The sequence below is a fragment of the Prinia subflava genome, chromosome 18 (genome assembly GCF_021018805.1).
Source record: "Prinia subflava isolate CZ2003 ecotype Zambia chromosome 18, Cam_Psub_1.2, whole genome shotgun sequence".
NCBI classification, from domain to species: domain Eukaryota; kingdom Metazoa; phylum Chordata; class Aves; order Passeriformes; family Cisticolidae; genus Prinia; species Prinia subflava.
The window spans coordinates 2,840,116-2,852,449 of NC_086264.1; the positions used below are offsets into that span (position 1 = coordinate 2,840,116).

At 46.6% G+C, this 12,334-nt stretch overlaps 1 protein-coding gene across 3 annotated transcripts in view; it reads left to right on the forward strand.

Moving 5' to 3' along the window:
- The window catches only part of SLC4A4 (solute carrier family 4 member 4), a 116,821-nt gene that overhangs the window by 18,009 nt on the left and 86,478 nt on the right, over positions 1–12,334 (forward strand). For 2 of the 3 annotated variants that reach the window (XM_063415257.1, XM_063415258.1), the window contains exon 2: positions 843–916. The exons of the other annotated variant lie outside the window; for it this stretch is intronic. In XM_063415257.1, coding sequence (XP_063271327.1) covers positions 844–916 — 73 coding nt within the window. In that variant the 5' untranslated portion in view covers position 843. The remainder of the gene's footprint in view (positions 1–842; positions 917–12,334) is intronic. 3 annotated transcript variants of the gene reach the window in all.

Below are 12,334 nucleotides of genomic sequence, written 5' to 3' on the forward strand. Positions count from 1 at the left end.
ACGCAGGCAGGATCTGTTTTTGTGAGGGAAACACAACAGCAGGAGTTCTGGGCAGCTCTGCGAAGGCACGGCGATGGCAGAAGCACAGAATTAGGAGTCTCTGCTGTCCACAGAGGCAGATCAGAGGTGGAGAGGAAAGGGGAGGGGAAGGACAGCAACCACTAAAACCCTTTCCCAAATGGATGAATGAAAGGGTGACACACATAAATGACTGCTGTGATGATCTGACTTACTGTAGCTTGGTCTCGGGATAATCCTCATATGTCAGATTTCTGTAAGGCCAACATGTGACACAAAGCCGGGCTCCCAGCAGACAAGTGTGCTGTGCTGGTATTAGGGGCTGGCCAGAGCCCGGGCTGTGCGTGGAACGCGCCTGTGTCCATGTGGGGTGTGCCCGCTCGCCTCCCTGCGTGGCTCGGCCGCCGCCGCCTGCTAGGGCAGCATCAAAGGCAAACTGGGATCCCGCAAACTCTTGGCTGTTGCATAGACAGCCCCAAGCCTGCCTGTGTGGCTGTACTTCTTGGAAAATAGAGAAGGGGGGAAAAAGCCAGACACAAGAAACAGGAAAGCCCCCAAAGACTTGTAGCTGGGATTACCTTTTCACACCTGTCACCACCGATGTCCTCTCAAGGTCAGAACTGGAGCTACGTGAGGCCAGCTTAAAGCAAATGCCATGTGAAAGGAGCTCTATGAAGGAACAGCAGGCACTGGAAGGAGGACAGGAGTGCCCACAGGAACATGAACAACAGCTTGCAAGTTAACCTGCCCAGGACTTGGGCTGGTTCAAACAGCTCGCTCCAGGAGAAGTCTGAGCATTCCTTTTTTCTTTTCTATTACTATAGGATGGAGGACGAGGCAGTACTGGATAGAGGGGCTTCCTTCCTTAAACATGTATGTGATGAAGAAGAAGTGGAAGGTAAGAGACTTGGACTGCTGGGGAGAAAGTGTGCTTTTGATTCGATTTTTATATATAGGATGGGCACAGTTGGAGGGCAGAGGAACAGGATGCCTTTGGTTTTGCCAGTACTTCATCCTAAAATTGACTGAAACATGGGTGGGCTTGGTCAGGGTAGGAGTGACTTTTTAAGAGAAATCATCTATTTCAGTTCAGGAGCGAACGTTGCATGCTGCTGGCACTTCCCCCAAAGTCCTGTTTGCTGTGTCTTGCATAATGGCTGTGAAACACCAGAGCCATTTGCTTTGCTTTCCTCTGCGAATAGAGTTTTGCAATGCTTGCCTATCACTGCTGCAATCATGAGCGTGGAAATACAGAGGCAGGTGGAGAAGCCAAGTGGAAAACCCAAAATTTGTACCAAGTGTTGGGGTGGACTTAAGGTGGGAAGTGAACATTTGACTGGGTTGTCCTTTGTGCACGGGAGGCATAAAGAAAAGGGTTTTCCCTTAAAGGAAAACGTTTTAACAGAGAAAACAATTTCCTCACTTTATAGGAAAAGAGTATACTCCCTTGGAAATGTTTTTGTTTTCTCTCTAACTAAAAATGTTGTGAAATCCCAAAGATAAAAGAAATTTAAAGGATTCTACTTCCAAGTTCCTCCCTGGAACATGATTAGGTGGATAGGAGTGAGTTAATGGCAGCAAATTCTTTTTCTCATTTTCTGAGGTTTGGTTGTACGTGGGCTTGATAAACTAGTGGGGGAGAAGGAGGGGAAAGCAGGATAGGGTAGGACTACCTAGAAGGGAGAGGATTTCACCTTGCAGCACTATCCTTCCCCTCCTGACTTCAGGATATAATTTTATTCTAACTTCTTTATTTGCAAACAAATGCCTGTGGCTTTTCAATTGAAAATGTTTTGAAAGGTGTAGGGTTTCAGCCATGTAATTGTCACCAGTAATGGGCAGGAAAGGATCCAGCAGTGGGAGAGAAAATAGTCTCTAAAAAGAGGAGTTAGAGCACTTCCAGCAAACCAAGCCAGTCCTTTCCATGAAAAAGCCTATGTTTTCTTCCTCTCTGGGATGAAGTAATCTGCGCTCAGCCATTATAAATCATCATGTTGGGTTTAATGAGGCTATTTGCTGTCTGCAGGGTCAGGTTTGTATTAGCCTTTTGCTTGTGGAATAATTGACACTTGGGCACCACAGAAACATTTTAGGAGGGAGAGAAAGAGGATATTTTTTATGTTTTACTCTATTAAGTGTTGCCACATGCTCTTTTGATGTCCAACTGCCAGGTGTGATGCTCCAGGAATATAATACAAGTGGTTGTTGGTGATGAGTGCAGAAGGATCCTTCTGTCTGTCTGTAGGGGATGTGGTTACTGCTTGAAGTAATATTTGTGGCTGTGGTGTGTTTATATTCTTGGTTCTGATGTAGATATCCTCATTTGGTTTAGTTGGGCTAACAGACCAGTTGCAGCTCAACTTGCTGGGGGAATGAGGAGAGGAGGTGAAACAAGTGCTTCTAATTGTACATGACAGGCCTCTGGAGCTGGAGTTGCTCGGCTGAGCCTCCAGAGAGCCCCGGAGCTGTGTAGCCAGCTAATTCCCTCAATGATGCTAAAGGCTGCGCTGTGATTCCTGCCAGGCTCCTGGGAGCAGCCCAGCTAAATCACCCAAGGATCCAAGGCTGTGGCATCTGTCAGGGTCACAGGGCACGTATGGTGCATGGATGGGTCGGTCAGGGAGCCGCTTCTCAGCCGCTCCACTCTGTGCAGTGGGACAGTCTGGAATTCTCAGCGTGCCTGGCAAATCTGGGGCACTGCCACAGTGCCAGTAAACATGAAAGACTTTGGCATTTTGAAGAGATCTTATTTGTCTCCATGTTTCCAGCCTCAATAGTTTTCCGGTTCTCTATGTGTCCTCAGCTATATCTGTCTCTCCACAGAGATCTGTGCATGTAACACTTGTGTGTATCCAATGTGCGCCCCGGGTGCAGTCATGGTCTGTGTGTGTGGGATGAACTGTACGCTCACAGAGTGGTTGTGGTTGGAACTGATCTTCAGACCTATCCAATTCCAGCTCACTGCCATGGGCAGGGACACCTTCCACTAGACCAGGTTGCTCCAAGATCTGTCCAACAGTTCCAGGAATGGGGCAGCCACAGCTTCTCAGGGTACCCTGTGCCAGGGCCTCCCCACCCTCACAGGGAAGAATTTCCTCCCAGTATCTAATCTAACCCTGCCTTCTGTCAGTTTAAGATCCAGCAGAAGGGCTAAAATGTCAGGTTGCAGACCTCTGGCTGGCACTTGGTGCAGATGCTTCAAGTCTCTGTTAGATTCCTGCACTTACAGTGGGGTGTTTTAAAGGAGGCGAGCATCTGGCAAGAGACCTAATTTCACTAAAAGTGAGTGGAGAGGAGATAGTTTCTTTTCTTTCTATGAGGTGGAGGGGAGTTGTAACCTTTATCAGAAGAGATAGGGCGGTAGAACTTAGGGATTCCCTGGCAGCAGGAGTTAGCAGGAGAGAATGTAAAAACTCTCCAGCAGATCATTATAATATGCCTCGGAAGCAGGCTGCTTTTGCTGCTTTGTAAGTTGCTTTGGGTTCAAAGAGACAAAGACAGAATTTTGAAGATGTCTCTTTGGGAGTGTTCATTGGGAGAAGAAAGGAATGTTCAGCTTTGTCAGTGATGCCCACAGGTTATGTCTGTGGGATGGAGATAGTAAATCTGCACAACCACATCACCCACTAGTTTGGTTATGTAGGGGTGTGGGGGAGAGGGAAGGACTTGGCTTTTTAAGGAGGGGTAAAAATGGGCATTTCTGATCAGGAAGGTGTTGAGACATTTTCAGGGTGGGGCAAATGTCCTTTGTGCCCTCGCTGAGTAAATGTAGCATTAACAGAAACCGTACATACCTGATAGAATATGCCCCTTGGGCCTGCTCCAAGGGATTGTTTAGTCCGTCTCTCAGGTGGCACCTCACCCTGGTCCTACACTGGAATGTGTCACTGTGATATCAGCTGTTGACATTTGAAAATTACTCCACTCCAGCTCCTCCCTGCTGCCTGGATTCACGAGAGGGCTAGGTGGTGGATTCGGTACATGTTAGGAGGCGTTGCTTGGCTGGAAGTGCCCAGAAGTGTGATCTGGTGAGACAAGGGATCTGTTCGGGTCTAGGGCAGAGCATGAAGGAAAGCAAGTACAAGTTGGCTTTCCTGGGGGAAATCAGGAAGAGGCACTGCCCTGAGCCGTGCCAGAGGAGCCTTCTCATTCGGTTAGAGCACTGCATGTTCCTTTCCTTGAAGGTAACGCTGTGCTGCTGTAAGGCCCCTGTGAGGAGTGCTGGTATGTGTGACATAAACAGATTACTTAATAACCGATTTTGCAAAAGGGGAAAACTAAAGCTCCACCTTATCCTGCAAGATAAGGTATTCTTGGCTCTCTAAGTGTAACTTCCCGCGGACTTGCTGCCATCCTGACTCTGTGGTGGGGTGGAGGATGCTGGATTTCAAGTGTGACAACTCCACTGCAAAGCCTGAGGAGCACGCTGGCTCCATGTGTTAGGAAATGGGGAGCACCACACCTGTCCTGCCTTCCAAATGATGGTCAATGTAAAGGTTTTGATAGCACCTCTCAGCACTGCTGTGGGAGTGAATTCAGGAGAATGTGCTGTTAAGGGAAACTTTTCCTGGGTCCTGTTATCATTATGGCATTTACTGTTGTGCTGCTAACTCTGCAGCGAGGCTAACCCAGGGATTTTGTAACAATGTTCCATAACTACTTGTTCCATTTTAGCACTTTCCTCCTCCTTGCTTTCTATTCTCGACCCGGTTGTGTCATTGCACTTTGCTGGTAGAAAGCTGTGTGATGCCATAAGCCCAAGATTAGTCCTTGATGGTTGGATCAATGAGGAGAGAGGTTAAAAGGGCAGAGATAACTGTGAACATCTTTACCTGTATTAACAGCAGGCCGGCAGTGGGAGAAACGAGCTGTATTTGCCCATATATTTAGATTTATTTTTCTCCTCTCATCCCTGCTGTCTGTTTTTGATCCGTGACCTGTTTAATATCAAAGTCTTTAATTGCTTCTGAAATAAATGTGATTAAAAATTAATTGGGTAAAATCTGATCACAGAATGTGCTCATTAATATTCTTTGGTAACTTCAATTTATGTGTAGAGGCAAACCAGGCTGTGTTTTGCTTCAGTAAAACTGAACTGGGCTTCACTCCTGCAAAAGCCAAACTCAGAGGACTCAGGCAGTGCCTTTGTGCTCTCTTTCCATACAGCAGCTGGCACAGCTTCTCTGTGAGGATGGTGAGATCCTGGCACAGGTTGCCCAGAGAAGCCCTGGCTGTCCCTGGATCCCTGGAAGTGTCCAAGGCCAGGTTGAATGGGGCCTGGAGCAGCCTGGGCTAGTGGAAGGTGTCCCTGCACATGGCAGGGGCTGGAACTGGATGAGCTGTAAGGTCCCTTCTGAGCCAAACCATTCCGTGATTTTATGAACTTGGGAATGACAGGTGGAGTTTGGAAACCCCACTTAGCTCCACACAGCTAAGTAGAAACAAGACAGGTGATTTAGATCTTCCCAGCTTTGAAACACGATGGTGAAAGATTTCAGGTCTTCAAATTCTTTCCTTTCCAGCTTTGATTCCCCATGGCACTTTACAGGAGAGTGCTTACTCTTGGCAGGTCTAGCAGATCATTGCATGGAGTATCGTTTGGGTCGCTGCCACTGTCTTTCCTCTGCTGTCAGGAATCAGCATTAGCTCTGAGGTTGCTGGGTGGGATGAAGAGGTTTTTAATGCCCGCCTACTTCATGCTCAATGAGAAAAGCTGCAGTCTGAGTTCAGAGGGTGGTAAACTGACTTTACATAAGGCAGTGATAAGCTGGCTATGCAGGCAAGAGAAGTGGAGGAAAATATAAGAGCAGCTGAGTCAATAGCTGGCATGGTTGGCCCATGGTGAAGGAAAGGTGATAGTTTCTTTTCAATGATGATAAGTTTTGTGCCAACATGTCGTGAGCACGAGGTGAAAGGAACGTGTTTCCATACCATTCTGACAGTGACTCGTTTTTTCCCAGCTCCAGTCAGTTTAGAATCACAGAATCATATAAGTTGGAACAGAGCTCTAAGATCATCAAATCCAACTGACTGGAAACTCATCAGTTCTCTGACCTGGCAGTGAAACTCGTTTTGTTGGGGCCCATGCCAGTTAGAAAGGTGGCCCTCACATGGCACCTTGCAGCCTTGCATGGGAACAACTGCTCTCATTTCAGTCACGATTCAAGTCAAGCTTATTTGACTGTCTGCTCCCATCTTCCTCTGCCCAACAGCTCTTTTTTAAGGTATTAATAGCACTGGATATAACAATTCAGCATGGAGACTGAAAATCAGCCTTTGCTCACTTGTCTGATGTGAGTCCCAAATGTGCTTGTGAGCCTTCCTGGATTTTTCTGGACATTTAAAATGAAAAGGTAACCTAAAATGTGTTGGAGAGGCCTGCTCATGTTGCCTAGGTAACACAGGAGTGTTTTTCCCTCTCCTACCTGTGCTGGTTGTACCAGAACAGCAGAAGCTGTGCTTAACCTGGAAACTAGTGCTAGGGCTGTAGCTTGCTGGTTTGAACATCATGCCAGCCTTCCTTGGAGCCCTGTCCCTTCCTTTCCTTCTGGTGATGTTCCTACTCTGGTTGCACCAGGTGAGCTTAAATAAAGACTGAGAAGAGGCACAGGGAACTCTAGTGCTCCCTGCAGGAGGTGCGTGCTGCTGGAGAGGCCTCGGAGCCTTTGTGTGAGCACCATTCTGTTTGTGTTCCTTCACGGTGCCCTGCTGGCAGCAGCATGGCCTGCAGGGAACCCCGGCTCCAGCCGCCTTCCATCACACACTTGTTTCAATAAAACTGCAGCCTTGGAATCAAGGGTTACTTGCAGAGGGCTGGTTTGAGGCTTTTCCCAGGGAATGGAGGCAGCTTTGTCATCATAGCACAGCTCGTACTTCTCTTGGAGCAGGGTCTAAGTCCTACCTGCACCTGTGAGCCTGAGAGTGTCAAGTACAGCTTGGTACTCAATTTGTTCAGTCTTGGTAATTAATGAGATGGAAGTAGGAAAAGATTTTCAGCCGAGATCGGTTCTCTTGAGTGATCATCTGGAGCGTTTTGGAAGGGCATGTAATTTTAAAGGATGCCAGAAAATCAAAAGGTACTACACTTCCCAAGAGCTAGATCCAACAGCCCCACAAAGATCCCCTTCTGTGTCCTGTTCCCCAGAGCCTTGCGTTCTTCAGGTTTTCTTCAACTCTTCTTTCCATTGAAGCCAAGCAGTTCTGGCCAGATTAGATCAGATCACAGCGGGGCAGGTTCGGTGGCTTTTGTAACCTCTCACAGCTCCAAAGAAGAGAGAAAGAAAAGCAGCTTACGAGGTTGTGGGTAAGAGTCTCGCAATGGCTTAAGTAAAGCTCAGGGAGAATACCCCCACCACATGTTCATTGTTCTGTCTGAACAATGCCCACCCCTTCATTCCCTGCTGCCCTGCTGACTGACTTGGTTCCATCTACACAAGCAGGGTTTCTAGGATCAAGAAGACAATTGAAGATTTTATGCTATTTTTGTTTTATTTTTGTTTTATTTTTGTTTTATTTTTGTTTTATTTTTGTTTTATTTTTGTTTTATTTTTGTTTTGTTTTTGTTTTGTTTTTGTTTTAATTTATTTATTTATTTTAAATTATTTTTATTTTCCTGTTTATACTTTTTACTCAAATTTATGTGAACTCTGTCTTTTAGAGCCATCCTGTTGCTCAGATCTAACTCACCTTTTATACGTGCTTTGCTGGAGTGGCCTCTGAATCTTGTTAGGAATCTGGCAGGTCCAGTCTGGGTCATGGATCATCTGTTTGGAACAGAGGAGTGCAAGCTTTAGGCAAATGGCTAGGAAGACTTCCCTTTTGTCTAACTATAGTTTTGTTACATGGGAATGCTGTAGATCCCATGCTGACTTTTTGAAGATATTGAAATGCTAGAAGCCTGATGTTACAGAAGAAGAGAAAAAGTCTCCAGTTTCCATACTGTCTTCCCCTGCACAGCTCATTCCCTGCCCCTCATAGGCATTTCAGGCAATGACTGTATGTTAAGAGGTGAAGTCCAGTAATGCAAATATATAAAACATTCTCTTTGCACAAGTTCTCTGTTTGGTTAGAGGAGCTGCATCTTCTTTGCTGATGGTGATCCTCTCTTGAATCTTAGTCATGAATTTGGGGTTCTTCTATTGGAGCTGGCAGACTGAAAGAGATCCCCGGTGTTTCTAATCTTGTGCTTTTTTCTTCCCTTTTTCTATGGCATAGTAGGTCAGGATTGTCTCTCCTGAAACCTCTGTTCTATATTTTGCTCTTTCCTGTCTCTCCCAAATGGCAGGCTTGTCTCCTGATGGCATTTATCAGTCTGTGTACCTGCTACTCAGCCTTATGGTTGTTGTTCCCATTGCCTGATGGTTTCATGCTGACCCTTCTCCTTGGCAAACCACCACAACACGGAAGAATTGGTTAAGTGCATACTATTGTTGTTTATAGGAGAAGGCTTTTGGATCTGATCTGTCTCCAACTAGTGCATTCAGTTTTGTTCAGATTTCCACAAAGTGCTCAGTGAATCCTGCTGCTGTTTCCCTGGCTGATGGATTTTTACTTGTGTGGAAAATTGGTCACTTGAATACTGGCATGTTTTGAATGGTGGGGACCCTGTGAGTAAGACTGCGACTGGGTAGCCTGTCTAGAGGACTGATTATGGTTTGCTGTTCCCTGGGGATTCGGTGTCTCTGTCCATGTGCATGAATGGGAATAGCACTTGGCCCTTGCACAGTGCTAGGGAGGTCCCTGTGTTCCTTGTTTCTAACACAGCAAGTGTGAACAGTTCTCTGGTGTGGGGTGTCCCGCTGGCTGTGTATCCCATCCTGGGAGTGCAGAACAGCTTGTGTCCTGGAAGGCAGATCTGGGCAGGGTGCAGGTCCTGCCCCTCTGCTGCTGCCAGCAGCTGTAAACTCCTCTGTATCCAGGTAGAGCTAAGGGCACCTGGCACGTGACGGCATGGCCTTCTGTTCTTGTTTCTTGAGCTGATTTGAGACTAAGCAGGGCTTAGTTTGGGACTTCCTTAGTACTACTTTTAGTATCTCCCCTTTAAAATGGATCATCCCCCTGATTTATTTGTCCTTTTGAGCCGTGGGCTTTTTTTATGTTGTTAATTTTCTTTGATTCTCATACAAAATGAGAAGTGCCTTCTGCCACCAATCCCAGGTTGGAAAAACAGCTGCTCTAAAGCACACTGACATGGCTGTGATCCTGGCAGTGTCCTGGCTGGTGCCACCTCTTCCTGTAGCTTTGGCTGTGTGCTGACACCTCCTTGGACACAAAGCTGTGCCATCTTCTGCTGACGAAGCACGTGGCAGGCTGTGTCCCCTGCCCCTCTGTGACTGCAGAGCAGATCTCTAGGTGGGGGGGGCTACCTGAGGCTTTCAGTTCCACCCTGGGATAAGACTGATGGCTGGGCTGTGAAAATGGGCTGAGAAGATCCTGCCTTTCATGGAATCACGGAGTGGTTTGGGTTGGAAGAAACCTTAAAGATCGTCTCATTCCAACCCCATGCCATAGGCCTCTGAGTGACATGGCTGGGGCATTCTGAGCAAAGCCCATTTTTCAGGTGGCCCAAAATACTTGGCCAGAGCTGGTGGGGAAGATTTTGGCTTTGTGGACAACTGTAACCACATGGGCCTGTCACAATCTGATGGGGTTGAAAGTGACTCTCCCTGTTCTTTGCAAAGGAGTCTTTAAAGGAAAAACAAGGGCTGGGTAAAAACTGCTAATGCTCAGCTTATTTTCAGTCCTTTACACATTTTTAATATTAGCTTTTGATCTTGTTTTCTTTTATGGTGCTGGTGTGAGATTCTTTATGGTCTGGTGTTACCACACTCTGAGTCCCAAGAATCCAGTCATGTGGAAAGGATTCCTTCTTAGATGCAGCAGGCAGATTTTGTCCCTTGATCCCGTAACTTTCAGCTTCTTCCTCCAAGTGACTTGAGTTTTTGCTTTGCTGAACAAGAGCCATTCCCTAGTATCCTTTTTTAAAAAGAGCTAGTGCTTAAAATTTGAGAGGCTCATAATAAAGTGATCTCTCAGAATGGATGTGGTTGGAAGGGACCTTAAGGATATCTAATTCCACCACTCTGCCATGGGCAGGGACACCTGCCACTAGACTGGGTTGCTCCAAGCGCTTGTCCACCCTAGCCTTAATAATGATGAGCAGATATTCCTGCAGGCAGGGAGGGAATGCTGCGTTTCACAGAACCTCAGCTGGGTGCTACACAAGTGAGTTTTCATCAGTGAAACTGATTCAGGGAGTCTCCTATGCCCAAACTCCAAATCTGGGTGCTGAATCATGAACTGCTGTTCTTCAGTAGCTCTTAGTAAAGACAAAGATGTGGTTTCAACTAAGGTTTTCCAGGAGAACCTCTCTGGTGATAACTGCTTTTTTGTTTTATTAGTAATCAGATGAAAGGATTTTGTTGTGAACTTGGGGCACAAACATTTTCTGTGGTCGCAAAAGTCAAAGATTGCAGCTAGTCAGTGTAAGTCCAAAGTAGCCTCTGCCCACTGTCCCTTCGAAGAGAGTAGGTGCCACCGGGACATGCAGGTCTGCATGTGCATCTTACTAGTGGTGTCCTGGGGAGAGCGGGGAGGGCCATGGAGCAGCCCCTCAGGAGGAGCTGTGGTGGGTGTACAAGAGAACAGGTGTGAGTTACCCGAAGTTTAGCACTCAGCTCTGTGCTTCCCATCCTCTCCAAGCTGTAGGATTCTTGTGGTGCCTGTGTGTCATGTTACGTTTCTCAGGCAGTGGTTCTCATGGGAAAGGCTGTGTTCCCCCGGTGAGTCGGAAATGTCCCAGGAGCCCAGTGCATTGAGAGTATGTGTCAATTGTTTCCTTCCAGGCGCTTTGGGAAGGGAGCCTAGAAGATTATCTCAGCATTTGGAACAATATAAACAGATGCCAAGCACTTCAAGTACATGGAGAAGGAAAATGCCTTGTTTGGCCTCCCTGAACAGTCGAAGGGGGGGCGGAGGGGTGCACAGCAAGGAACATTAAATAAGTCTCTGCCTTCAGACTAGGGAAAAGCAACTAAGTAATGCAGATGTTTGCCTGTGTATATACAAGTGAGTTTCATATTACCAAAATCTGTGCTGTGCACACGTGATCCAAAGATTAAAGAGATTGTCCAGTTCTGTTGGCAGCATATTAAAGTATTAAGATTGCGGGCTCACTGTGATGTGTTTCTATTATCAAGCTGACCACAGAATTCAAGTGATTCAAAGGGGAATGTTGTTTAATACAGATACCTTTTGCATCAGGCATTTGCAACACAGTTTTTTGAGTGTGAGAATCCCTTGGGAAGGGCCACCACTGCCCTGTCTGTCTGGGTCACCCCCACCCTCCAGCTCCTGCTTGTGCTCAGATAAAATCTCTCCTTCCCTGTCCCTGTGCAGCACTCAGGCCATCTGCCACGTTAAAGCAGATGTTTCCAGTTGCTGGAAGAGCTTTCTGGGTTTCCTTAGGCACGCAAGAGCTAAATCGGATCTTCAGGTGTCAGTCTGGGAGGTCTTGCTACAGATGTCTGTGGCTCTGCCCTTTCCCTTTGTGGTGTGATCCCATTCCTCGGAGATGGCGATTCTGACAAGAGGCAGCAGACACAGGACCCTGTTCTGTCACTGTTCCACTGCCTGAGTTTGAACCCTGCTCAGCTCCAGAATCCTCTTTCTTCCGCCTCTGGAAGTGTCCACGCTGGATGTGGCTTGGAGCAAACATTGTGTAGTGGAAGGTGTCCCTGCCCATGGCAGAGGCTATAACAAGATAAGCAAACATGCAAAATAAAGGTTGAAACATGCAAAATAAAGGCCTCACAGCTGGCCTCAGGGGCGCGTGGAATCTGAAATGGCAAATGCAGGGTTGTGTTTCAATGGCCAATCAGTTTGTTACAGAAATGGAGTATTTTGTGCCTAAATTTTCAGTTTGGTTGCCAAGATTGGATTTGTCATAAGGAGGAATTAGAGACACATGTTTAGTTTGTGTGTCATTCATTCAGAAAAATTTCTTTACTCAGTCTGTTCATCTGAAACTCTCCATTTAGCCACTCTGGGACAGAAATGGGGAAACCAAACCTGGTCCAAAGTATGAAATCCAGCTCTCATTTCTCAAGAATTGCTTTTGTAAGAGCTGCCTTTACAGCTTACAGTGAGATGTCTGAATGATCTGGGCAGAGAAGACAACATTTAAGTGCTTTCTGTAAGCACAGAATATTAATCCTGAGCTGACAGAAGTACAGAAAGGCCTGAAAAGAAAACATTCTTACCAGACATAAAAAGACACAACCATTGGCAAATGTCGTTGAAGTGCTTTAGTTTGAAA